Below are 25,070 nucleotides of genomic sequence, written 5' to 3'. Positions count from 1 at the left end.
TAAAAATAGTTGCATGTATCTTGGTGAGCTTGGTGATATTTGTATTAGTGGGGTTAGGGGTTAGGGGAGGAATCATTGGTTGCGTAGCAGAGGAGGCAGGAGTAGAGGAAGATGACAACAAGGCATTAGTGTGAGTAGTATTAGAATTAGAGAATATAACAGGGGAAATGGGAGGAACTGTTATGACCAACATTCACCAAATAGCAAAGGTTCAACACACACTAGGACTCAGTCATAGATGATGATCAAAGGAGTATAGGATTGAATGGGAACATCTAGGTTCTACAAGTGTAGGAATGAAGAGGTTAAGTCTAAGGAGTACTGACTATGACTACCCTAACTATATACATAACATCAAGTTGGAGATATCTGAGTATGTGTTAGAGACTGTGCTTGGACGGAGAGGCAGAGGGGTCGGGGCTTGGCTTCAGCTCTTGTGCTGCGCCCTTAACCAAGTACATGCCCTGAATTTGGAGTGGGTCTGTTAGGTACTGTGCTGGCTCAAGAGGCAGAGGGGTTGGGGCTTGGCTTCAGCTCTTGCACTGCACCCTTAGCCGAGTATGTGCCCCAAATTTGGAGCAGGTCTGACGATAGGACGAGTGGACCGCTTTGGTCCACTTTGAGGGTCAGGAAGTAAGAGCTACTAGCGGCGGGCCGACTAGGAGCAGAGCGGAGAAGGCAGGGAGTGATGCGGAGGGTGGATAAGAATAGGGGGAAGGTTTGGTAGGAGCAGAGAATTAAGGGGAGCACTTAGAGCACAGCTCTAAGTCAGAGCGGAGGGTCGGAGGGTCGGAGGTGACAACAAGTTGAGACTTGTGTCCAGAGGAGGCAAGGTCCTACTGAGAATTCTCACAAGAGGTAACTACAAGAAGACAAGTAATATTAAGACTGAGGAAAATATCTAAGTACATGATATGTTATATACTTCTATGTATGAGGCAGTGACCAGGATAACTATGTTGTAAAGCTATGTACCAAGGATATAATTTGTAAGTACTTACACAGGTGAAGACATAAGTCGGAGTGGATACCAATATGTACGCGTCGGATCAGTGATTGAGCGGTAATAGGAATTACCAGTGATCCGGAAGTAAGGGTCTATGTACCGAAGGGGAAAGTATATATCTGAAAGGGGAAAGAGGTCCAGTTGAATGGAGATGTTATGGAAGGGGACCGGTTGAGCGGTTGAGTGGAAGCATAGGAGCGGGTATGGATGATGATTGGACAGAGCAGAGGATGGATGGATGGAGTGGAGGTGATTGGAAAGCAGAGCGGATATTGATATTAGAGCGGTCGGATCAGGTATATGACAGGGTCTGACAATGTCCGATGATAGGATGGGCAGACCACTTTGGTCCACTTGGTGGGTCGGGAGGTAAATGCTACTAGTGGTGACCTGACTAGAAGCGGAGTGGGGGAAGTGGAGGTAGTGTGTTGGGATGGAGGGGGGCAGGGGGATTGGGTTTGGTTGGGTTGGAGAAGTAAGAGCGAATACTTAGAGTGTGGCTCTAAGTTGGAGTGGAAGGTTGGAGGTGATGACAAGGTAAACTTGTGTCCGGAGAGGGAGCAAGGTCCTATGGAGAATTCCCACTAGTAGAGACTGCAGGAAGACAAGTAATATTAAGACTGGGGAGTAGCTAAGTACAGGATATGTTTTTATATACTTCTATGTAGGAGGCAGTGACTAGTTAGTCCTTGGTATGAGGCTATGTACCAAGCATAATTTGTAAGTAGACACAGGTGAAAAACATAAGTCGGGGTGGATATCAATATGTACGCGTCAGATCAGTTAGTCGAGCGGTTATAGAAAGTACCGGTGATCCGGGAAGTAAGTGTTATGTGCAAATGGGGAAAGTATATACCTAACCGGGGAAGGAGTTTACAGTAGAGTGGAAACAATGCAGAAGGTAACCGATGAGGTGGTCGAAGCGGAACTGTAGGAGCGGATGCGAGAGCCGACTGAGTCGAGCAGAGGATGGTTGGAGCGGAGGTGGTAGGAAAGTGGAGAAAGTGTAAGGTCAGGCAGAGCGGATATTAGTAATGTCGGAGCGGTCGGATCAGGTATATGACAGTATGAAACAAATCAGCCAATGAGAAAAGAGTCGTATGATAACTGCAGATGACATAGTGATATATAAGCAATAATGTCCCTTCAGAATGGCTCTCATGTGGTTGTTTGTTTCCCCAGGCATGTCCCCTGAAACTGTGCAGCACAAGGAGGCTCGGCAACTCAGATTTGAATTTTGTTACTCCAACACTGACACATATTGGTCCAATTGTGACTTGATGTGTAGCTATGTTTCGGACATCTTGGTGCCCTACTGAACACGCCAAAAGGAAGTCCATTGCTTTTCGGACTTGGTTGAATGAGACATACCCATGGATCAAGTATCAGTTTGTCCCTGGAAACTGCACAGGCATTGCACAACCATGCAATGTCGGAGTTCAACATCCCTTCAAGCTGGCGGTGAAGCACTCCCAACATGCTGATATTGTAAATGAAGCATTAGCTTTATTGCGAAAGACCCAAGACACTCCATCTGCATTGCAGCTCAATATGACATTGCCCACCCTGCGCCACCGTTCCGTGCAGTGGCTACTGAATGGGTACCATGCCATCAACAAACCTGAAATTATTAAGCAGGCTTGTTTCTACCTTTAACTAAATATCACGGTGTCCTAACGGCTGCACATTCTAGGCTTTTGCATCCTGCCATGCAGGTCCATTGTTCAACCTCTCATTTGACAGCCTTACGAGTCATGAGGCCTTGCAACGACTTCGGGATGTGCAGAAGAATGAGCCAGACCTCTGGACAAAGATTTTGACTCGCCAATATAAAATTTCCCAGCAGAATGACATCGCAGATCAAGAGCCAGCATTCACAGATGATGCCGACACCTTGTACAGAAGTGATGTGGCAGTTGAGGCTGTCTTACAACATATTGTAGATGGTGGCCAGGACCCACCAGCTGGTTACAGTGTTGATCCCAATGGCTTACTTGTCCCACACAATGAGTCAGAGGTGTACAAGTCAGAGGTTGCAGGAAATAATCAGGCTGCTGAGGCCTTGAACACAGGTGAGGGAGAGGAAAGCAAGGAGATGCCTCATTTTGGGAGAGGACAGCGCAGATGCATAGCCAATACCCTATATAATGATTTTTGGTCACACTGCTAACTTGTCTGTAGTGATTTTGTTGGTGATTTTTCCTGTTTCACCGCTTGTCACAAAATAGCTTCACTCCCCAAAATTTAGTGTGACTGTCACATCAAATAGGTTCAATTCGCTGTGGGGTGGGACACATGATGAAGTTACGGTCATAACTCTACAGTACTACAGTTATCAATGGGTACTTGAGACACAAAATTGAAAATTTATGTACCACACCTATACAACACATGATAACAACTCTGTCATATTTTTTCCTGACAAGTAGTCTACCTCAACACTCCAGATCTGAATTTTTAGAGAAAAATATACAACCACTCGAGCACAATGTCCAAAACAGTGAGGGGACCTCTTTTTTGCCCATTATTGTTCCTTGAGACACGTGACTGCTTAGCTAATCTTAGCTTATATCCAAATATAGCAAAATGGTTCACACTCGTCTAAGCTCACAACACTAGCCAACACTGTTTTCTACACCACACATGTAATTCATGATGTTTTCCAGCTATTTTACATGTTCTGGAGAGCTTAGATACTTGTTTTGATTGTTTTATGCATGATAAAGCAGTTTAGTGTTGAATAATGTTGAATAAGATGGATTATAAATTTCAGAATGAGGCTTTGGGGCGTGAAAACACACATCTCAAAAGCAATTTCCCTGATTAAGTTCATAAAAATTTTGAGACCATGTGAGAGGCAAGGTCAATTATCCTTGTGGAAGTATTTTTGAGACTATGAAGTGTGTTGTGAATGCAGGAGATGTGTTTGTATCAAGGAGTGATAGTGTCTCAAGGTGTTAAGGTCATGCTCAAGGGAGAGGTTACTCAAAGGGCTTCGGCTTCAGCTCGTGTGCTGCGCCCCTTACCCGAGTATGTGCCCTTAATTTCCAGGGGACAGAGGGGAAGTTCGACGGAAGTCCAGGGAATTCCAGAGGACAGAAGTCAGTGGAGTTTGGCGGAACTCTGGAAGACTATGTGGGGACGGAGTAAGGCTACTACAGAACAGAGGTTAGACTACCCTAAGGTAGAGCCGGAGAAGTAGTCCTAAGGTTTAACCCCTAAGACTCGGAGGTGGACAAGAGATGAGACTCAAGTCCGGAGATTGCAGGAATGAGCAGAACTAAGATGATATTCGAACTAAGGAGTTCTGGAGTATTACAGGGGTTTATATACTGTAGGTATCATGTAAGTAAATCAGTCAGCAAAGGTAAGGGCTATGTACAAAGCATGTGGAAAGTCTATTACTAAGTGTAACGGATCAAAGCAGTGAAGTCGGAAATGAAGTAAGAATGGACGAATAAGTAAGCATAGCAGAATAGGACATAACCGGTAACTGGAGCAATAGCTAATCTAAAAGGAGTTAGGGGTGAGTGCAGAGATGAAGGCGGAGCGCCGGGTGGAATAGCAAGACAGAGGACCGGACTTTAATGGAGTAGATCTGGAATTCCGGATCCGGAGGTACGGGATATGACACAAGGACCCATTGATAACTGTATCATTTTTCTCTTAAACTTGACAAGTCCTAGTGGTTGTGTGAAACCTTTGCCATTTGGTGAACGTTGATCATAACACTATCTTATCTTTGCTACTGAGGGTTTTGATGTAGTCAGTAGGGAGCTGTTCTTGTATCAGTGAGTGAGCAAATGAATCTAGTCCTTCCAGTGATGCTTCCCACACAGCTTGGATGATCAAGTTCATGTCCATTGGAGTTGTACATACATTAACAACACGACCACATTAAACATTTGCAAATTTCAATATCTCAAATATTCTCGATGAAATTTCAGTTTTCTGATTGGCCACAGGTCACGTGACTGCTCCAAAGCCCGCACTATCCAAATTCAAACCCAGATTTACCAGTCCATCTATCGACGGCTTGCCTCATTAGACGGGCTGGTCACCAGTCTAGCTTCCACGAGGCTAAGTGAGACCAATTAGAGGTGAATATAAGACTTGAGGCAAAATTTGAATTTCAGTGATGCTAGTGGTGGGGACAGGCATCTGTCCATGAGGGCGCACACATGGTTGCCTTTCTGAGAGTTTTCGTGACCGAACAGGGTCGTCCCTTTTAATCGTCTAGCTCCACAAGTAAACAGAGGCAGCGCTTAGACGAATTTTCCAAGACCTAGCCCACCGATATGAAGATAGCTGTAATGATAGCAGCTCGGAGCATGAAGACGACACTACGACATCTGGGCCCTCGGAACTGGGGACGCACAGAAACTCGCATGTATGCTTGGAAATTCGGGCCCCTGGCAGCCTGCTATCTGGCTATTCAGCTGAGCCTTTTCGTCAAGATGGCGTCCAGGTAAAGTTGGTAAAGGGGCTGAACAACTGCGTGTTTCAGGGTGAGTGTTCTTGTTTTTCTTTTTTTGGATTCAGACCTCTTTCAGAGGACAGTGACCACATCTCTGGCGCCACCATCCGACCTCAATTACAGACTGTTTTCTCGTTCATCCTTTTCAAGCCAAGAATTCGCTGAATTTGCTATAGCTTGCGATCAAGGAGTACTACCGTCACCTGTTGATATCTAGGCTACAAAGAAACTCGGTCATCATCGAAGATAGTATCTCCGATTTGATGGTGCGGAAGGCGCACGGCGTTCTCCTGCATGTAATTCACCCTCTATTTCCACCTCCATCTCTATCTTCCTCTCCGCCTCCTTTTATCCGTTAATTTTGTGCGGCTAGCCAAGATCCGCGATCATTATCTATTGTCTGCCAGGGCGGAGCCCTATGTTAAGACATTACATGATGTATGTACATGAACAGGGGCATCGATAATCATACATCAATGAGCACATCCAGTGACTGAGGTTCCAGGGGGAAATGTGACGCTAGAGAAAATGTGTTGCAGCAGAGTTCGCTCTCGCTGACACTCGATATTCCACTGTGCGAGCAGATGACACCGGTGACACCAGCTCAGCTGGTTGTTTTACTGCCCGTGAACTCTAGATTGGCTCTACGAACCCCGCGACTAGAAGCCACGGAATTCTGCCGCAGGCATTGGAAACGCGACCTTCACTTGACACTATAGTGCAAGTGAATTGTATAGTACGAATGGCTTTACTGATGCCGGATTCTGAACCAATATGGATCTAATTCGCTTGAACCAAACTGCTTGGAATATCGACTCTTTGCTGCCAACGACAGTACTTCAGGCAGTGGGTTTTTCCAACTTCATCTGCCCGCAGAGGGGTAGCGTACGTTGTCGTCGTTGACTTACTCCACACTTGGCTGGCTCTTGGTTTAGCCTCCACCATTGCGCATTTCAAGATCAAGCGATTCTGCATTCTGACGATGCTGGCGTGATCGCCGTTTTCGACCTTGCGGATTAATATTTTAACGAGCAGCAGCTATAAGATGCGTGAGCATAGAACTGACGAACAACGAACAAAAGAAACAAACCCGCACTTAGCTTGAAACCAGGCATACACTCGTATTTTTCGACGGTAAGGATCGACTCGCCAACCTGTAAATCCGACTTATGATTCTGATTCACATGGTCTAGATGAATCTCTTGACGATCATTCTCCTGGCATTGACGGCTGTCAGTCCTCTTATTGCACGAGCCATGCCCGCCTCCGAGGACACCGAGGCCTGCGCATGGCAGCTGGTGTGTGGGGGGACGGTGGGGCGGGGACTCAGTTCTGTTGCAAAGTAGGAAAATAAGTGAGGTATGTCGGCAATGACACGCTTTATCAGAACACGTACTTACTGATCACAGAATAGAGGCGACAAATCGTTCTGCTCACATGTTAAGCTGTGATAACTTGAAGGCATCCCCCAAAGATTATCGCAGATTGTTTACGGTAGCATCCTTAGTCGTCCTTGTAAGAATTATCCTGATGGTCCGGCACTTGTCGACTATGGCCAATAAATCAGACTCGTTCTTGGTAACTGACTGTACAGACCTAAGGATCGATTCACGATCGAAAGGGCGACCTGAGTAATAGAAAAGATGTTCGCGATCAGTCTCTGCAGTCAGACTTTGAGGGAAGGAAGACAGTCATAGTTCTTATCAATTCGGCCTTTTGAATAATACAAATATTCATCGCCTAGATCTGTGCGGTGGATTCCAGTTGGTTTCAATCAATGGATGGCGCATCCGCCTAAGCCTCAGTACACGGTACTCACGTGAGGGTGAGAAATCACTTCAGATCACAGCGTAGCTACCTCTTGCACTGAAGTTGCGTCATTATGCGGTAAAGTACTCAGAATATTTATTGATGCAGAGTTCTACGTACCTCAAGCTTCAAGGCTGGATTACATTCCGCTTGCTTGAAGGCTTGTAGACAGGACCCATTTGGTTGTCAGCCGGGACTCAAATCCAGATATCTGCTATGTTCGGACAGACACGTGGGGATCCCTTCGGGGGTCTGTTCGTGGCTGCACTATTGCCCAGTGCTGCGTAATATCATGGCGAGTCACCGTCCCTCCATTACTTTCTGAGAACCAGTTTCACTGCGCAGTTCTATCACATTCCGCTGGTATCATGTTTTAAATACATTTTTTGAGGAATATTATCATCACTCTATGTCTATTTCGAATAGGTAATGTTCACATAGATCTGGCTCGCAGTGCAAAGAACCTGAAATTCTATCATCAGTAATGACTTCGATGAACGATACTCAATGCACTACCTCGCCAGGATATGTGTTAGTGCAGATGGTGTTAACGTTGGGGTTGTTCGCAAGCAACGTGTTGATCGAGATACCAGCGGCATTGGCGACGCTGTAGCACGTGTCGCCGGTCTGCATGAGGTGGGTGACGCTGCAATCTTGGCCGGTAATTCCAAGGCATATATTCTATGACCATGAGTCCAAGCGTTCTTCAAACGTAAAAAAAAAAAGGATTACCTCTCCGATATATAGATTGTCACACGCGGTGTCAATGATGCCGCTGTTGACTGCCGCCAGCTGGTATCTGTGGCATGCATTCGATGAACAAGTGAATGTCCGCGATAAGATGGCACATACGTGGAAACGTTGTAGGCGGCGGAGATTCCGTCACATGTGTCTCCAGCTTGAACTGTAATGTTGCGGTCGCAACCAGCGGGGAGTGCTAGACGTTACCCAGTGATAAACATCAGCATAACCGAGCGTCGAAGAAGACTATTACTGACCCTGGCCAGCAACGACTGAGGCAATGGCGGCAAGCACAACGAGTCTGGCGGTGAAGAATGAGGCGTGCATGTTGGTCAGGTAAGGAAGAAAATAGGTGGGTGATATTTGATGCCTTTTGAACGACTCTTCTGGTTGATTTTATGCTCTTGAATGAAGCACCGGTCTTCAAACATTCATCAAATGGCCAGTGTTTGCCGTTTGCCGACTCATTGTGAGTAAATGGACGTAATGGCAGGCACAATGTTATGGAGAGCTCATCTGCAAAACCACTGAAATGAACGCTTACGACCTCAGTAACGCACTCATGCGATTGGTGGAGATGCTGAACACATAACCAAAAATGTGTGCTCACGAACGCAAACCTGAACTAAACCAAAAGCGAACTGCTCAAAAGCACTTTGTGAGTGCTTTCCAACAAAGTCGCATTTGCTGATGGCTGAGTCTGATCGGTATCATAACAAGATGACGCCCAGAGTCATCTTGCGGGCGGTGCAACTCGGGAATGATGCAGCGTGGGATTGGTAGTTGATATTGAGCTTTGATAGCGTGATCGGTAGTTTAGTTTCATAGTATGGTTTTATTTAGTTTTTGGAACGGGAATTCATAGAACATCGAGCACCTGAGTATTCACTGTCATTTGCTAGTAGGGACCTGCGACAGATGGTTGAACCCACCCTGCCACGTACCGTTGCGCGAGTTACGCACCCTACGTGATGAGAGATCATGGCTGAAACGAAGAAGTGACTCGGAACTGCGGAGTTAAGCTAGGTGCCCATATGGCGTTGTAGCTATGCAGTTCAAAGCGAGTTCAAAGAGTTGATCACGCCGGAATCTCCGGGAAACATTCTTGTCGAAATATGATCTAGGGTGAGAACAAAAGGTACGCGGGTGTCACATTGCACGTGATTGAAGTTACATCGCGTTGGTGTCACAAAGGGAAGCATACGTTTGTTTGAGCCACTACTAATCATGCCAGAAGCGTATTAATATCGTTGGTCTCTGCGCTCGACCTTTTGTATCAACATGGCTCCGAAGTACCCTAAAATCGAAGGTATGTACTCTATCCTGTCAGACCAGGCTATCAAATGACATGATGGCAGGTTATGAGCTCGTTCAACAAATTGGTGGAGGTGGCTTCTCGAGCGTGTTCAGAGCCGTTAATATAGAGAGCCACCAGGTGGCAGCATGCAAGCTGGTCCTCATCAGGGAGCAGACCACTCAGGCGGAACGCAAGCTTATCGACAAAGAGATGAAAGTTCATGCGCGCCTCAAGCACAAGCATGTCCTGGAGTTTCTGCACGCTGCGGTGGTTGAACCCAAATTTAAGCAGCACTATGTTCCTGGAATATACATGCTACTAGAGCTTGCCGCAGGAGGAGACCTCTTCGATAAGATCGGTGTGCTTCGTTGACTGATTGCATATTCCATCACTGACCTATAGCTCAACAGCTCCAGACGTTGGACTTGGAGAGGATGTGGCAAACTACTACTTCCTCCAGCTTCTGGAAGGGATGGTGAGATACCAACGCTGATCATCCATATCCAAGCAAGACCAACATTCCATCACAGGACTTTATTCATCGCGAAGGGGTTTGCCATCGTGACCTGAAGCCGGAAAATCTCTTGCTTGATGTGGCTGGTACTCTCAAGATAACAGACTTTGGTCTCGCATCGGTCTATAAGCTCAAGGAAACCGGCAAGACTAAGGCTATTAGACGGATTGTGCGGCAGCTTCCCGTACATGGCCCCAGAAGTATGTCATAAATACACGTCCTCGGATCGCATTCACAATCAGATTCCAGGTTCACTACGGAACACCGTATGAGGCAGAGCCCATTGATGCTTGGGGGATCGGTGTCATTCTTTTCACACTTCTCGCAGGAAGTCAGTCGATCTCCAGCCATTAACCCGAGTTCTTGCAATTAACGTTCTTCCCAGATACTCCTTGGGATCGACCCACAGTTGACTCAGGAAGATTTCTGTAAATATATCTCGGGTGAGATATTCAATGAAGCCCCTTGGAATCGTCTAGGAGAAAAAGCTCTGTGTAAGCCTGATCAAGGCCCCTTTCTGTCAATGCACAGCTGATATGCCCACCAGCACTCATCTGTGGTCTCTTAACCGTCGAGCCGGAGAAGCGTATGACGCTCCCCGAAGTGTTCAATGACCCGTGGTGCACAAGACCAAGTCAAATCGCGAAGCAAGGCCCTGCCTGCGCTGGCAGACCACTTGACCGAGTCTTTGAGGGCAAACGGTGACATGAATTATGCGATGCCGGACATAACAAGCTCTGCGTACGCTCCCTGGATTATCATCATGAGGCCAATATTCACTTTCATCTGCAGTGGAACTCGCAAAGATGCAGACGGAGACGAAATCATGCATTCCGCAACTCATCAGTCTCAGTTCACTCAGTCACTTCTGTTATTCGTATGTCTTATAGACATACATTTTGATTCCATATTGAATACTATTTTTCTTCAGTCACAAACACAGTCAGGTCGCAGATACACACCTAACCTCACACGCTTCTATACTTCTCTTGGGCCAGGTATTATGATGCAACTCATAAAGGAATCCTTGAGTGCCCTCGGCGTCAAACACAAAGACGGACCCACAGGCGAGGACGAAGGAGGGGAAGTCCTTCGGTTGCGTGTAGGCGGGTATGATAAACGCAGAATCACGTTCAAAGGCTGGGTTGAACTCGAGAACTTCCGTTACGCAGAAACTGACGGAAGCTTCTGCTTGATGACTCGGGATGTCGTAGGTTTTGTTTCATCCTCCATTTTTGATTTCGAGCTCACGGAGCCGTAGGGAAATCCTATTTCGTGGCGCCAGTTGTGGAAAGCACTGATTCAATCACCAGCCGTCGATCCTCATGTGCTCCGCAGGTGATCGCAACTCACGTTTCAGGAAAACTGCATTAGCGCTATGACGCTCAATACTATACTATGTTAGCCTATATGTTATTCACATGACCTTATGCTCTTCAGATACATTCGCGAATTTGTTGTTTATTGCCTTGTACATGATCTGATTGAACGCTTCCGTATGCAGACACCTGTTGCACCAAGAGACGATGCGTAAAAGAACCGAGTGATCCTAGAGGGCTGCCTTATAATCTTGTGCAGTATTTACCGTGACCATGCGGCCTGAAGTTCAAACCGATGAACAGTACATACTATATATTTGCACAGCGACCTGAACCTCTAAGACGGATGACTTGTGGTGGACCACGCGCAGTGCTACTTGCGCTCCGCGAATGGGTGAGTTTGTTCATTACTGCTCCTGGCCCTTACCTCACAAGTCCGTGCATCCAAAACTTTGCAGGGAGTGGACACAGTCACGTCGCAAATATGGGTCTCATCTCCTGCAATTGCATACTTCTCTTCGCCCGGGGATTATGAAGTGCCTCGGTGTCAAACACAAATATTCGGGTCAGGACGAACGAGCGTAGGTGGGTATGTTAAACACATAATCGGAGCTTTCGCTTAATGACTCAAGATATTATAGGGTTCGTTCCGATTACCATTTCTGAATCGGAGCTCACAGTCGTATGAAAATGGGGTCAGATGTCCCCCGCAGATGACCGCACCTCAGTTCTTATGGGTATAAGAAAACTACATTAGCGACAGACACGCGTGTCATTAGTGCTGACGCTCAACACACTGATGTCAGACAGTATTATTCACATGACCTCATGCTCCTTGGACATCTTCGCGAGTTCGTCTCTTGCTGCCTTGTACATGATCTGATTGAACGCTTCCGCATTCCGGACACTGTAAGACCAAGAGTTGATGAGTGAAAGTCAACACCAAGACAACAGAAGAAGACTTACTCGTCGAAGTCAGCTTCCACAGATGATCCAGGGGCAGCCTGGGCCACCCTCTCATACTCTTGCCCGTATTCCAAGGCCCACTAGAGGTGTAATTAGATATCTGACAACGAGAGAACCGCACGCAGCACACCTTGGCAAACAGCCTCAATTTCCATGCGCTCCGTTCAGTGATTACCTTGCGGCCAGGAGTAGTAAAGAGTATATATTCGTAGAGCGTCTGCACCTTCATCCAAGACCATGCAGCCTGCGGAACCCCAAGCTCCTCCGTCCGACACGCACGACACGCCGCTAGGTTGGAAAAGATCCTCGTAAACGCCTTGGCTAGAGAAGTGATTTGCACGGTGTCGAAGTTACACTCCAGCCACGAAGGACCGAACTCGAGCATCTGGATCGATGGAAGATGGGAAGCTGAGGTTCCCTTCTGAACCGTTCTGCTCGCACGCATCCACAGCGTGCATGCACGCATCGACACTGGCCTTTGACGATGCGTCGAGGCACAACCCAAGCGCTTTCAAATTGTGACAATATCGCGAATAAGTGCACCAAGGACGCAATGCTGGCTGGAGGTCTGTGGGCCCTGATGACACGCTGGACAATGGACGACAGGTACAGCAGCTGCGCGGAGCGCCATGCCTGTGCGACGCGCAGATGGTCTTCATCTGTGAGATACAGTGGGACACCGAGACAGGCCGAGAAGATCTCGAGATTTGGGAACTGCAGGGCAGGCTCGATAGCGTGAATGTCTAGCAGGAATTGGTGGGTGTCGATCGAATTGGAATCCCATTGGGCAAGGTCGTTTCTTGAGAGCACACAGAAGTCATAATGATCTTCTGTAATGACTCCTTGGATGCAGCGGCAACGATTCCAGATAGCACTAATGCTACATTGGCATTGGTATAAAGACCGTGCATCCGCAGGATCGCAGACTGGATAGTACGATTAGCTGGAAATACAGAGCATATGCGGCTGATAACATCAGGAGAACCACCAAACGTGACGTTCTTCAGTGATCTGAATGTCTCTGGCGTGCATGGGGATGGACGGGGAATTTCTTCGAAAGGTTTCTCGCAAACCTGGATGGTCAAGTCCTCCAGCTTGTGAAGCTGTGAGGTTAGATCGAGGACTTGTGGTAAAGAAACGGCGGTTATGTAGAATGCGGCATGTGTTAGGCTTTGAAGACACGCTATATTCAGATGATCTTGACCCGGGGCTTTAGTAAGTGACAATGACGGCAGTGCTTCGTGCAAGTCAACTGCAGAGAAGCGCACAAGGTTTGGCGCACGCTGGAAAATGGACATGTACGCCGACTCGATGAGATCATCAAGGTCTTTGGGGCGATCGAAAATATATAGATCTTCGTCAAGAGAGAGCGAGATGTCGGTTGTTTCCGACGTGAGAAGGGCAGGGAGAAGACGAAGGCCAGCCTCGGACGATATACGAAGGCGCAAGACATCTACGCGAGGAGTTAAGAAGATATTGTACTCGACGATGTCGTTTATTAGACTGCGATGGATAGGCTCGCGTGGTTCCGAAAAGGAGAGCGTGCGTACGCGGCTGGATATTGAGATATAACGCTGGCGCTCTGGTGACTGCATGTCCCAAAGAGCCTGCGGTGAAAATCAGTAAACTAACGGGAGCTAGTAATAGAGCAACGAGATGACCTTTGAAAGTCGAGCTGTATCACTGTGCTCTTCGCGAATATCAAGAGGAAGGAGTCGAAGAAGCGGGAGCAAGCTGTTGATATTTCTCCATAGGAAATCCAATGCAGGGTCTCGGAAAGTCTTGCAGACCTGAGAAACCCTAGCTATGTCCTTGACGCCCTGGCGAAGGTTGGGTCCCTCGTCATTATACACCTCGCGAAGAATGTGAGTGAGCAGCTCGATAATTGCGAGGGCGCGATGCATTTGGGCACATGATTATCACGAGTCTGAATATTTGAATGCTCCGTGACAAAGTGCACTTCCGAGTCGTTATCAGGGTTAATATGATGTTCCATCGATCGATTGACAGCCTTGGAGACCACATTGACAGGACTCCGTAGTAACAGCTTGTTCGTCCCTATCAAACGTGTCGAGGTAAGTGAAACAATCTGAAACAATTTGATCCTATGTACTAAAAGTACTGTTATGGCGCCAGCCGGTCATGGTATGCATATGACGTCGGAGACCATTGCGGAGATTGGTAATCCTCTGGCATCCTATACAACAACCACACCAAGAATGTGGTCTATGAAGGAATCGCATTAAACAGCAGTTCGTAACCTTATCAAAATTTTGTAGGTCCTCGCGATCAAATTCGCTGAAGCAAAACATGCATGGTTCCACTCTCATGACCACGTTATCGTGACGATAATGATTCGTCACCAGAGACGCCGAAATGGTCAAACTGACGCATTATGGACTATCACTGCTACGGCCCATCCACATAAAAGAAGTTAGCTGCTACTAACTTGAGATCATAGCTCGCAGCAAAAGTGGTAGCGTTCCAATTTTTCCTGCTGTTGAAATCGTTTCCGTTCTCGACTGCATCCGCAGGAATTGCGAAATTGATGCTCGGCTCTCGATATAGCAGCAGCACTACGGGAGATCGTTGGCATTGAAGAGAATCGATGACCACACTCTTACCGTATCTGTGAGAACCGCTGCCCGCAGGAGGGTTGGGAGAAAGGTACGCAGTTGTATCTGGTCGCGTAAACTCTGCAGAGGCATTGACGGCTTGGGGAGGCCCTACGCCCGTAGCCTAGCGGCGTAAATAAGTCCATACGCAAACATCATAATATTATCGAAGTGCGCATGAACGCACCAACCAATGTCTGTATTGCCCATATTCCTGATTCTCCCTTGTGGGTGCATCGGGGTCCGTCATGACGATGGTGTAGAGAGCTTCGCCATGCATTGGCGTGAAGCTAACTAAAGGTGGAGTAACACTGCTCGTGGAGTCAAGGGTGTTGCCGAGCAGTGCAGGCCCTGTTGGAAATGTGACGGAGAGAAGCGCTTGAGGATGGAATGGCGGATTGGCCGGAATAACATCTGGAATGATGCCATCCTGTTTCATCGGTATTGTCACGAAGTCATAAGGATGCAATGATAATACTGGGCAAACTGAAAGTAGTGCGACGGCAAAGCGCAGCGAGTACAGCATGTTTACTGAGACTGAGAGATCGCCATTTCACTTCACAATTTTAAGCGGCTGCATACAGAGTCCGAGCCCAATAAGTCAGGATCCCGTTACTTAGTGACGTTGATCGACTAAACTCCGAGGCTGGCACATCAGGAAATGCAAAATTCACGTACATAGGCAGACCTTGCATAGACAGTGCCACAAAAGGGTAATGGATGGCTGCACGTATCAACTTCGATTTTCTCCTGCTGAGTCCTGACGGTGATACGCGCCGAGTTTTGAACTGAAAGAATGGCGTATAACTTACTTATGATGATGGTTCTATACGCGCTAGCGAAGTGAGAGCTCAGTAATGTTAGAGAACAATACTGAGGTGTCAACAAGAGGCTCGACGATGTAAGTACCAACGAAGGTAACGTAACACCGGAGGATCGACGAGCGGAAGTGCCATAAGGTGCAGAAGTCAAGAAGTACCGGACAGTATGGTGATCAACATAACGAGATAATGTAAGAAAGGAAACGAAGCTAACAGCTTCTTGTAGGCAGACCCGCTAAGTCCCTTCTGTATCATGTTAAGGTTTACGCTGCACACGATACGACAGAAAACGATAACGTTTCGAGATGCTGGCAGAACGGTCCCGGGGTGCCTGCCAGCAGCCAGTAGCTGGTGAACCGGTGAAATTAATATCATGCGCCCGAGAAGCCTTTGCAAAACAAATCACAACAAACACTTCTGGAGTGGCGCGCCGCGTTTGTATCAGACGGACAGTCACGGACTCCAACCTGTTTCGGTAGCATTGGCTCGTAGTACAATTTCGCATGACTTCAACCACTTGTTGCGCTTCGGACCTCCTATTCCCCGACATAGAAATAATTCACCCCAACTAGCTTCAGCCCGTACTGTTCAGCGAACTTCGCTGCATTCCATTTCATTCGGTTCTTGGACTCGTTGTCGCGTTCCGGGGCATCGGCAGGGATCGAAAAGCCCGCATTGGGCTCCTGATATAACAATACGACTGGTGTAGCAACAATTATTATCGTGTGGCAACTTAAGAAGTTGTTATTTACCATAACGATGCTTGCCAGACCCCGCAGGAGGAGTGGGAGGATAATACGGCGTCACAGCGGGTGTGGTGAGCTGTGCAGCAGGGGTCACCTGCCTCGACCGGCTGACGCCGAAGGGACTTTCACGCCAGTGACCTACGCATGAATTTAGCTAAAATGTCTGTTGTCTATGAAGTCACTGACAACCCAGTGCCGAAATTGTGCGTATCTTGGGTCCGCCTTGGATGGCGCGTCTGGATCTGTCATGACGAGCGTATAGGTAGATTCACCATTCACAGCCGGAACCTGCACTGGTATGAATGCGACAGTTGGTTCATCAGCAGTATCCGTTTCTGTGAGTGTATTCCCAAGAAGGGCCTCTTGGCCGGTGGGGAAGGTCACGACAAGCAGATCCTTGGGATCGAAAGAAGGGTCAGCGGGAATAACGTCTGGAATGAGGTCCTTGTCCTCGATATCTTGTCTAACAGCACTGAGTGGATCAAGGAGCATTGTGGGCTCCAGTCGAAGGTGTCAACAGAGGAGCTAAAGTCAAGTGGGCTGATAAATACGGTCCCGCACAGATTGCTTAAACAGTGCCAAAGCGAGTTGACAGGGGAGTCTGGGGCAAGGTGAAAGTCTGTGCAAGTCTTATCTGCGTCATCGGAGAAAGGGGTGTTTATGTAATATGTCTTGCTGGCTGTACCATTTCGGAGAGCCTAGGAAGATGCTTTTATAGTGCCGAGGATCTACAGAACATTCCATGCAAGAGTGTCATTAATATCGTATCACTCGCACGTCGAATTCAAGAACTGCAACAAGCTCTGCCTATTCGCGTCCATCTCAAGATCTCTGGCGTCTTTATGAACTTTCAACTTGATCTGAAGCAATTATCATCAGATAGTCTGAAGGCCATAGGGACAGAGAAAACAGACCTTCTTGCCTGTTAAGACGCTGCGCCTTTCCTCCTTGTCCTTCGCCTTATCCCGGTCCCTGTGCTTCTTGTGCTTCCTGTCTCGGTCTTTGTCTCTGTGCTTCGACTTGGACTTGCGAATATCGCGACTGCTTGAACGAGAACGAGAGCGGTGTGTTGGAGACTTCCCACGCGACCTATGATGACTACTGCCACCACGGAGTTCATTTTCCTCAGATGACGTCGATACAGCAGAGTCTGTTGAAGGCGAAGGCGATCGGCGTCGATGTTCAGCAGTCTACGCATTTATGTACACATCTTCAAAGGTCAAAGGCAACTCGGTGAAAAATTAGGGCGTAACGTACGACGCTGCGACTTCTGATTCGCCCACGCCTTTCGGAAGACTCGTGGTATTTGTCTCGATCCTACAGCAGCGTTAAAACACTATGGGGAAGAGAATACAAGTATCTCACATTACGACTGTCCTTCCCTCTGTCTCTCGTATCGTCATGATACTTGTGACTGCGTGAGCGGTGTGGACTTCGGGACCTTGAACGCCTAGCATGGCGAGACCTTCTGTCTCCTTCGTCGTCGTGGTGGCTGCGCCTATCAGGAGATTTAGAACGGCTCCATCCTCGATCTCCCCCTGTTCAACGAATGCATATCATGACATGTTATGAATATGAGCATAAGTGAATGTGTTGTCGCCCCATTACCAGCACAGCCGACGTAGTGCGTGGTAATCAGCATGGACACAGAAGGTCAGTCAAGAATCTCTAAAGAGTCACGAACAACATTTACCACTTCGTCTATGATGATCTCTTGAGTGGTGTTCTCTTTCTCTGCGTCTTCTCTCGCTCATGAGAGTTGTTGCGGAAGGGTGACAGCGGAATCAATTTATTTAAACAAAATCAAATTGGGTTGTTTGGCATCAAGTCTCTGGACCAAACAACACAGGGACAAACAGGGGCAAAGGTGTCCCTTGAGTGTGAATTAAAAGTGACGGAGGAAAATTGTATGTCCGATAGGTAAAAAAACATATGGCGGATGATATGGATGGTACAATTCAACATGAAGGTAATCCGCTAAGACTACTAGTACTTAGACGCACTCCCCTACTATCGGTTACGGTCTATTCGTGATGAGCCTCCATTTCGTGAGTCACACTTTTGGGCATGGAAACGTGATGGCTTGTCACATGGTGTAACGGTATGTCACGAAATTCACCGCGAAAAAGTGTGACTCACGAAATGACGGTCCATCACAAATAGATCGTAAGGGATAGTATTTCATTTATGGCTGTCAAGGTCGGGATTGTCTTCGCTCGAAACAAATTCATCTCCGAACTCAGCAGTGACAACGCGGGATCATTGCTAGTGCAGGTGATATCTTGGTTGGTATTGCAAACAAACAACCCAATTGTCCACACCATTCGCACGAACCTCTACCCTGTGCGAGGTTTGATAATGATAGGACCGTAGGCCATCAGGTCGTTGTCGCGATCTATGGGACATCCTGCATTAGAAGTGAGGTGAATGGATAGAAGTGTTCCTTCAGAAATTAAGTGTTTGGAACTAGGCTACCAATGGAACGGAAGGACTAATCGTCTGGAAGTAATCGATTATCAAGCTCGAGAGACTCATATGGAGTACTCAGCAGATCAGGCGATGCTCACACAAGCTGGTTAAAACGCGCGACCACGTTAAGCATTTAATCTGCGCGCTGCCAGATCCCAACTAAGCTGATATTATAAAACTGCACAGTAGGGCCGACGACGACGTTGATCATCGTGTACGAGTATCAGCGGCGCCAAGTAAATTTACAGCAACAGTATTGCTCTCTTGAATACGTTTGAGGAGCTCATAAAGCACTTCTACCTCGCGAGCCGTGCCATCGATGAGTTCCTGTTCTGTAGGAAGTCTCGATGATGCGCTCTGAGACTCGGGAGCGGGTGGCAGGGGATATGCGCCTATACCAGTTTGTCGAAGAAATTCAGCCAGTGAGCGAAGTGACTGCATGAGTGCGGCCAGTTCAGCTGGAAGGCGGCAGCGTAAAGTCACAATCGCAATATAACATGGATCGTACTTGCCTGCTGTGTGCGCTGGACTATTTCCTGCCTGGTATGCGTTTTGTCTAATTATAACAATTAAACGTCGTAGAAGCATGATGTGGAGCAGAGAGCCTTACATGTCATGTAAGCAGCTACGCGCTAGTGACTGAATTCTCGCGGCATGGTCAAGCGCAATTTGCACGTTCTGCTTTAGCGCGTCTGGTGAATTTGGATCGGTGTGGACGGTGTTGTGCAGCGATGATTGCGACATGAAGACGGGGCCATTTGGAAAGCCAGATGATGATATTGATAGCGCAGTAGAAGATTGACTAGAAGTATTCATCTCACTGCCTACGAATATCGTGACACTGATTCTGAGTGACTTAGCATTTGATTGTTTGGTTATGTTGTGTTATATTATGTATATACCTGTAAATATATCATTATTACATAATGGTGTTTGTTGACGCCTGTTAGGATTAAAAACCTCTCCAGAGTCAAGCTTCATTCTCACTAGTCAGTATGATTCTGAATGTGTGTTAGCATTTCGTCTTAGTTTCCCCTCCTTGATTTTCAACGTCTCCAAATGTCCACTCTCTGTCCCCCGACAGTATATCTTCCACCAATCGCCAAGATCGCGTTTTTCTCTGTCACCCAGCTTCTCGATGCCTTGACCTATTTGCAATCACTTTACCATCCAGAAGTCCGTGGTTCGCGTCGCAAACGTGCGCAGGCATCTACATTCGATGGAACGCAAAAATTGCACCTTCGTCATGACGATGATAGCGAAGGTTCAAGATATCCGATTCGACGCATTTGAGCGCTCGTATTCCATTCGGTGGCTCACCGTTCTTATCGCCAAGCTCGAAATCTGGCAAGATTCATTGCACTCTGGGGAGGTCTCATTGGATGATCTAGGGAAACCAGAGCCCAGCTTTGCTCACGTGGAAATGCTCGTCGAACGAGCAGCGTCGCTACTGGCGATCTGTGCCGGGGTCGCTGCTGCGGGAACGATAACTCGTAATTTCATTTTTGGCTCTATGGATGGGCAGAGGAGAGTGGAAGCCCAGCTGACGGATATTCCGCTGGAAAATGATGACTATGGAAGTGTGGGAGCGCAAACATGGGGCGGGGCATGTGTCTTGGCGGAAATGATTGTGGAAGATCCTAAGCGGTTTGGATTGGATTTGTCCTCTGGTGGTGCTGAATCACGCAGGTTCAATGTCCTCGAACTTGGAGCAGGAACAGGGTTGGTTAGCTTAGGTGGTTGCAAAACTACTAGGATAGGTTATCATCTTTCGAAAATTGCGAGGTTTCTGTGGTTGCGACCGATTTCCTACCCTTCGGTGTTAGCCAACCTCAAGTCCAACATCAATGCGAATTTTCCCTCCACGCACGATCCAATTATCTCGACCCATTCCATTACTACTCACTTCCTCGACTGGTCATCATTCTCTACTACTCCTCGACCGGATTGTCTTTCATGCCCATTTGATGTGGTCTTTGGTGCGGACATCATTTACGAAGCCCAACACGCGGTCTGGATCAGAGACTGCCTAAAAGGGCTCATGCGTTGTCCTTCTGATGGTATCGTATCTCCTGCCACTTTTCATCTTGTGATACCACTTCGCCCAACACACGCATTCGAGTCGAGCACGGTTGAGTCCGTGTTCCTCGAGGCATGTGATATCGATCCGAACGGCGATGCCGATCTCGTTATACTATCAAAGGAATCTATTACATGTGATGCACATTGCGATTATACACGAAGAGGGGGTCTCGGTGAAGATGTGGAGTACGTTTATTATAAAATTGGCTGGTCTAATGTACGATTGTAGAGTCATAGAATCTAGATCATAGTCATACGTAGAGTTTACTAGATAACATAGAGTTAACGTTTCAGTGCGGCGCTTATGCTAGTGTCTTAGAGTTTATGTAAACGTTGACAGGCCCCCGAGTCATACTGAAACCTGAAGTAACCGTTTTTTATCGCCCTCAGGACCTCAGGCTCCATGATATGATGTGCATGGAGGTGTCGGCGAACATCTCATCGCTCAGTCATGAGCGATCATGCCACTGTGTTTGAGGATAACAAAATGTTTTACTGACACGAATATTACGAGGAAAATTAATTGATGCGGAACCGGTCAACGTTGCAATTTTGCAATGTTCAACTTTTGAAAAATTTGAAGTTTGAACACCCTACAAAACGCTACACTGAAATAGCCTCTTCTTGGTTCCTTCTACCTAAGTAAATATGTGCCGCTAAGTGCTAGCCATACGATGCCTCTGATCATCTACATTTGCAGCGGCTCCCAGGCTAGCTCCAGTATCACACTCGGGCCTTCATTGTGATCTCCTTCTCCAGAAACTTCCTTTGCACATGTGGTCCTTACCTCAACTCCCTACTAGGTTGATAGAACTCCGTGGTCGTGTCCAACGGTTCTGGACGTCGTTCAAGTCGCAGCAGACGGTGCTAGACTGCGGACAACTTGTCGAGCTATGGCCACTAGCAGGCATCGATAGATCTTCAATCTCGCCTCATGCACAGCAGACAGGTACCGTGGGGGTCCAGCCAGTCATCGGAACAGAAAGTGATGTTCCGAGATCCGACTGGATGCCTTGTGGAAGACTGAATCAAAATGCCGTGGTCAAGGCGTGACTTGGGCGGCTTGCCCTAATCGTTGATTGACGTTGATTGATATTGGGCCTTGGCTGACTAGGCTTTAGTAACTCAGGCACATATAGTAAGAACATCGCCAGCTCATGATATCGGTGGAAGCAAGAAAACTGGTATTGAACACCACTGCTAAGCGCTGGTGATTACGAGATGCTTACGACGACCTCGACCCTCATTTTTTTAAACTCTCGGTAAGTACGCTGGTAGCTGTGTTAAGGCCCAAGGTCTCTGATCTGGGCCTCAATCGAAGCTCTGAGTGTAAAACATAAACTTTGACGTGCTGAATACTTCCAGCTGAATTCAACCCTCAATGGCTCAGTGTCCACTCTCATCAGAATTCGATATCATTTTTGCTGGAGGTGAGCCCTGCTAACGATATCTTGCGATAGCTTATCCTGCTGACAAAATGCTCTGTGCGCAGGCGGTGCTACAGCTTGTGTTGTAGCAGGTCGCCTAGCTGCATGCGATTCCTCTCTCAAGATCTTGATTTTGGAAGCGGGCGAACACACCCTCAATGAACCTGCTCATGTTCAACCCTATCAATATATCACCCATCACGCGCCTACGAGTACAACTCTGACATCCAATGTTGGAAATCCTACTCCGCGTCTCAATGGTCGTGCACCAATCGTTCACTGCGGTCATTGCGTTGGTGGAGGCTCAAGTGTGAATTGTTCGTGGCTTATTTGCAGCGGCGAACACGGCTCTGATGTTTATACAGTCATGGTATACACTCGTGCGCCTGCCTCAGATTTCGATGATTGGGAAGTCGATGGTTGGGGATCTGAGAATTTAATTCCTCTCATGAAGAAGGTTGTCGAATGCGTTGTCACTATATTTGTCGAGCTGAACTATTGCATTTTATGCAGCTGGAGACATACGAGGTGCAGCCCGATCGTCCAACTCACGGGTACAATGGACCTATCAAGGTGTCCTCTGGTGGGCGCAAACTAGGTATCAGTGAAGAGTTCGTCCATGTCGGCACGACCTATCACAAGAGGTCATACGCCGATGACACGGATGATCTAGAAACATGCAACACATACAGCGTGAGCTACTACTAGAATGTTCCTTCCCTGTCTGAGATCACTAACTAGATTATATCAGCCGTGGGCGAAGTGAGCCTGCACTTATAGCATACTGTGGATCAGGCTCATATTCAAGAAGGTATATTGACGGGACAACTGGAAGGCGTTCTGACGCGGCACACTTGTACATCTACAACCAAGCTCACAACCCGAATTTACAACTCTGGGTGGGCAAGCGCGTGAAGCGTATCATATTCGAGTGAGTGACCCGCTTGGGATCGCAACCATAGCCGACTGTTGACGACCTTTTCCGAATCAAAGGGGAAAACGTGCTGTAGGCGTCGAGTTCACCAGCGACACAGTGTCTTGCCCAGGCGCGGACCAGTTGTCGAACATTGCGAGAGCATCGAAGCTTGTTGTTGTCTCTGCTGGCGCATTCGGTTCTCCGGCCATTCTCGAGAGGTCTGGGATCGGTGCCGATGCGGTCCTCAAGCGGTGTGGCATCAAGCAACTGGTGAACTTGCCTGGCGTTGGAGAAAATTATCGAGGTCTGTGAACGTCCATTGATTTCATCGTCTTGGCTTAGGTCATCAGATCACAATGGTGCTATCGTTCCATATTTCGCTGGTGACGGGGTTGTTACCATGGACTCCCTCTGGCGTGGGGAGGAGAGTGTTGTACAGGGTAAGCATCTTCTTGCTATATTTCCAAGCACTCTTCACCTATCCGAAATTAGAAAGCGTTGCGCGATGGAAAAGTGATGGCAAGTCACTCATTGCCCAAAAGTCGGTACAAGCTATTGCTGCTGCTGAATGTACTGATTAGGTAGTTGCAGTGGAATTGATGTCAAAATCAAGTGGCGTCCTGATGATGACGAGCTGAAAGCCATGGGTTCAACTTTTCAAACACGATGGAAGGAGTTCTTCCAGGACCGTCCCAGACAAGGCTGTTGCCATATTCGCCCCCATGGCCGGGTGTGTGCATACCGCTTCATTTTGACGACCTGCGAATGCTCACGATAGCTAGATATGCTCCACTCTCGAGTGACTTTCCTCCTCGCAATTACCTGGGTGCTGGCTATTTTACAGTAGTGCACCCCATCTACCCCGTCATTTTGGCTCTGAATCTTTCGATAGCTTTACCCCACGTCTGTTGGCAGCGTTCATATCAAGTTGGGAGACAACGGCAAGGAAGAGCTCGACTTCACTACGGGCTACCTCGACGAGTGAGTCAGTACATTTTATTTTAGGCGCCTGTGTGACGACGGTAATTGGCTCAGTCCATCCGATATCGTACCTCTTAACTTTGGGTACAAAAAGATGCGCGAAATCTTTCGACGCATGCCTTCCTACCGAGGCGAAGTCCACACCGGTCATCCTCGTTTCCCAAAGGGAAGCGCTGCAGTGTGCAGAGAAGCGTCTGGGCCAGTGGACTTGAATGGTCCTGACATCATCTACACTGCTGAAGATGACGAGGCGATCGATAGATTTCATCGTGATAACAGTACGTCCTGACTTGACACCCCCATTGTTACGATAAAATATTGAACTGAATCTCAGTGCAAACGTCGTGGCACTCGGTGCGTGCAGCTGACACTTTGACAATTCTACACCAGGTGACTGACCCTTGTGTTCGTAGCTCGGGACTTGCGCAATGAAGCCGGAGGCGGATCAAGGAGTCGTCGACGCTCGGTTGAACGTGTACGGCGTGACGAATCTCAAGGTTGCAGATATGTCTATCGCACCTAAAAATGTCGGCACGGTGGGTAGTGTATGGGGAATTAGTATCGACATGTGGTCTAACCGTCTCCCCAGAATACGTATTCGACGGCTCTCCTCATTGGAGAGAAGGCTGCAATAATTATTGCTGAAGACTTGGGTATGCATTGTAGACTATGTACGTGGTGATGGGCAAGTACTCAGGCACGCTCATCTGGGTTGTCCGTGTATCAAGAATATGGTCCCAGAGAAATGTATTCTAGGATCATGTAGAATTATTATGTTGCGTTTTAGAATTTTCCGTGGCGATTTGACTGTTAGAACGAGGATTGTGTGTGCGAAAATAGCTTCCAACATTATAAACTTTAACGTGGCACAAGAACTACGTGAT

At 47.6% G+C, this 25,070-nt stretch overlaps 9 protein-coding genes across 9 annotated transcripts; 3 read left to right on the top strand and 6 right to left on the bottom strand.

Annotated features, from left to right (window-relative positions):
* Window positions 1-7,609: 7,609 nt before the first annotated feature.
* Window positions 7,610-8,477, bottom strand: EDB91DRAFT_785915 (uncharacterized protein). Its single transcript, XM_041328398.1, has 5 exons — window positions 8,291-8,477; window positions 8,145-8,229; window positions 8,025-8,091; window positions 7,809-7,973; window positions 7,610-7,756 (listed from the first exon to the last, which is right to left on the bottom strand). The coding sequence occupies exons 1-5, from the start codon at window positions 8,358-8,360 to the stop codon at window positions 7,706-7,708; spliced, it is 438 nt and encodes a 145-aa protein (XP_041172998.1). The 5' UTR covers window positions 8,361-8,477; the 3' UTR covers window positions 7,610-7,705.
* Window positions 8,478-9,247: 770 nt separating this feature from the next.
* EDB91DRAFT_1157198 (kinase-like domain-containing protein) lies at window positions 9,248-11,362 on the top strand. Its single transcript, XM_041319664.1, has 11 exons — window positions 9,248-9,342; window positions 9,392-9,688; window positions 9,741-9,805; window positions 9,861-10,028; window positions 10,094-10,175; window positions 10,267-10,338; window positions 10,392-10,478; window positions 10,516-10,585; window positions 10,637-10,721; window positions 10,776-11,054; window positions 11,106-11,362. Exons 1-11 carry the CDS (start codon window positions 9,315-9,317, stop codon window positions 11,184-11,186), a joined length of 1,314 nt encoding a protein of 437 aa, XP_041172997.1. The 5' UTR covers window positions 9,248-9,314; the 3' UTR covers window positions 11,187-11,362.
* Window positions 11,363-12,733: 1,371 nt separating this feature from the next.
* EDB91DRAFT_785859 (uncharacterized protein) lies at window positions 12,734-14,303 on the bottom strand. Its single transcript, XM_041328397.1, has 2 exons — window positions 13,791-14,303; window positions 12,734-13,736 (listed from the first exon to the last, which is right to left on the bottom strand). The coding sequence occupies exons 1-2, from the start codon at window positions 14,031-14,033 to the stop codon at window positions 12,873-12,875; spliced, it is 1,107 nt and encodes a 368-aa protein (XP_041172996.1). The 5' UTR covers window positions 14,034-14,303; the 3' UTR covers window positions 12,734-12,872.
* EDB91DRAFT_785773 (PEBP-like protein) lies at window positions 14,286-15,635 on the bottom strand. The gene is made up of 4 exons (XM_041328396.1): window positions 15,423-15,635; window positions 14,932-15,359; window positions 14,754-14,868; window positions 14,286-14,705 (listed from the first exon to the last, which is right to left on the bottom strand). The coding sequence occupies exons 2-4, from the start codon at window positions 15,268-15,270 to the stop codon at window positions 14,539-14,541; spliced, it is 621 nt and encodes a 206-aa protein (XP_041172995.1). The 5' UTR covers window positions 15,271-15,359; window positions 15,423-15,635; the 3' UTR covers window positions 14,286-14,538.
* A 466-nt stretch (window positions 15,636-16,101) lies between these two features.
* Window positions 16,102-16,803, bottom strand: EDB91DRAFT_1239091 (phosphatidylethanolamine-binding protein; the record flags this gene model as incomplete). Its single annotated transcript, XM_041321808.1, has 4 exons — window positions 16,102-16,265; window positions 16,318-16,405; window positions 16,435-16,449; window positions 16,498-16,803. 4 exons carry the CDS (start codon window positions 16,801-16,803, stop codon window positions 16,102-16,104), a joined length of 573 nt encoding a protein of 190 aa, XP_041172994.1.
* Window positions 16,804-17,078: 275 nt separating this feature from the next.
* EDB91DRAFT_1085446 (uncharacterized protein) lies at window positions 17,079-17,768 on the bottom strand (the record flags this gene model as incomplete). The annotated part of the gene is made up of 4 exons (XM_041315900.1): window positions 17,079-17,171; window positions 17,226-17,400; window positions 17,569-17,628; window positions 17,677-17,768. 4 exons carry the CDS (start codon window positions 17,766-17,768, stop codon window positions 17,079-17,081), a joined length of 420 nt encoding a protein of 139 aa, XP_041172993.1.
* A 1,219-nt stretch (window positions 17,769-18,987) lies between these two features.
* EDB91DRAFT_1059525 (uncharacterized protein) lies at window positions 18,988-19,524 on the bottom strand (the record flags this gene model as incomplete). Its single annotated transcript, XM_041314258.1, has 2 exons — window positions 18,988-19,336; window positions 19,391-19,524. 2 exons carry the CDS (start codon window positions 19,522-19,524, stop codon window positions 18,988-18,990), a joined length of 483 nt encoding a protein of 160 aa, XP_041172992.1.
* A 243-nt stretch (window positions 19,525-19,767) lies between these two features.
* On the top strand, window positions 19,768-21,177 carry EDB91DRAFT_1157179 (uncharacterized protein). Its single transcript, XM_041319663.1, has 4 exons — window positions 19,768-19,978; window positions 20,040-20,506; window positions 20,536-20,574; window positions 20,618-21,177. The coding sequence occupies exons 1-4, from the start codon at window positions 19,840-19,842 to the stop codon at window positions 21,089-21,091; spliced, it is 1,119 nt and encodes a 372-aa protein (XP_041172991.1). The 5' UTR covers window positions 19,768-19,839; the 3' UTR covers window positions 21,092-21,177.
* Window positions 21,178-22,243: 1,066 nt separating this feature from the next.
* EDB91DRAFT_1059467 (GMC oxidoreductase-domain-containing protein) lies at window positions 22,244-24,868 on the top strand (the record flags this gene model as incomplete). Its single annotated transcript, XM_041314249.1, has 16 exons — window positions 22,244-22,292; window positions 22,355-22,606; window positions 22,655-22,746; window positions 22,803-22,982; window positions 23,041-23,051; window positions 23,101-23,220; window positions 23,283-23,509; window positions 23,556-23,645; window positions 23,698-23,746; window positions 23,797-23,939; window positions 23,984-24,048; window positions 24,098-24,186; window positions 24,241-24,464; window positions 24,521-24,540; window positions 24,600-24,722; window positions 24,776-24,868. 16 exons carry the CDS (start codon window positions 22,244-22,246, stop codon window positions 24,866-24,868), a joined length of 1,827 nt encoding a protein of 608 aa, XP_041172990.1.
* Between the last annotated feature and the right edge of the window lie 202 nt (window positions 24,869-25,070).

This window comes from Suillus paluster (assembly GCF_016628075.1).
Source record: "Suillus paluster strain FC165 chromosome Unknown EDB91scaffold_71, whole genome shotgun sequence".
In the NCBI taxonomy this organism is placed as follows: domain Eukaryota; kingdom Fungi; phylum Basidiomycota; class Agaricomycetes; order Boletales; family Suillaceae; genus Suillus; species Suillus paluster.
The sequence above is the reverse complement of the archived record's forward strand: the minus strand, read 5'-3'. Positions and strand labels throughout refer to the sequence as shown.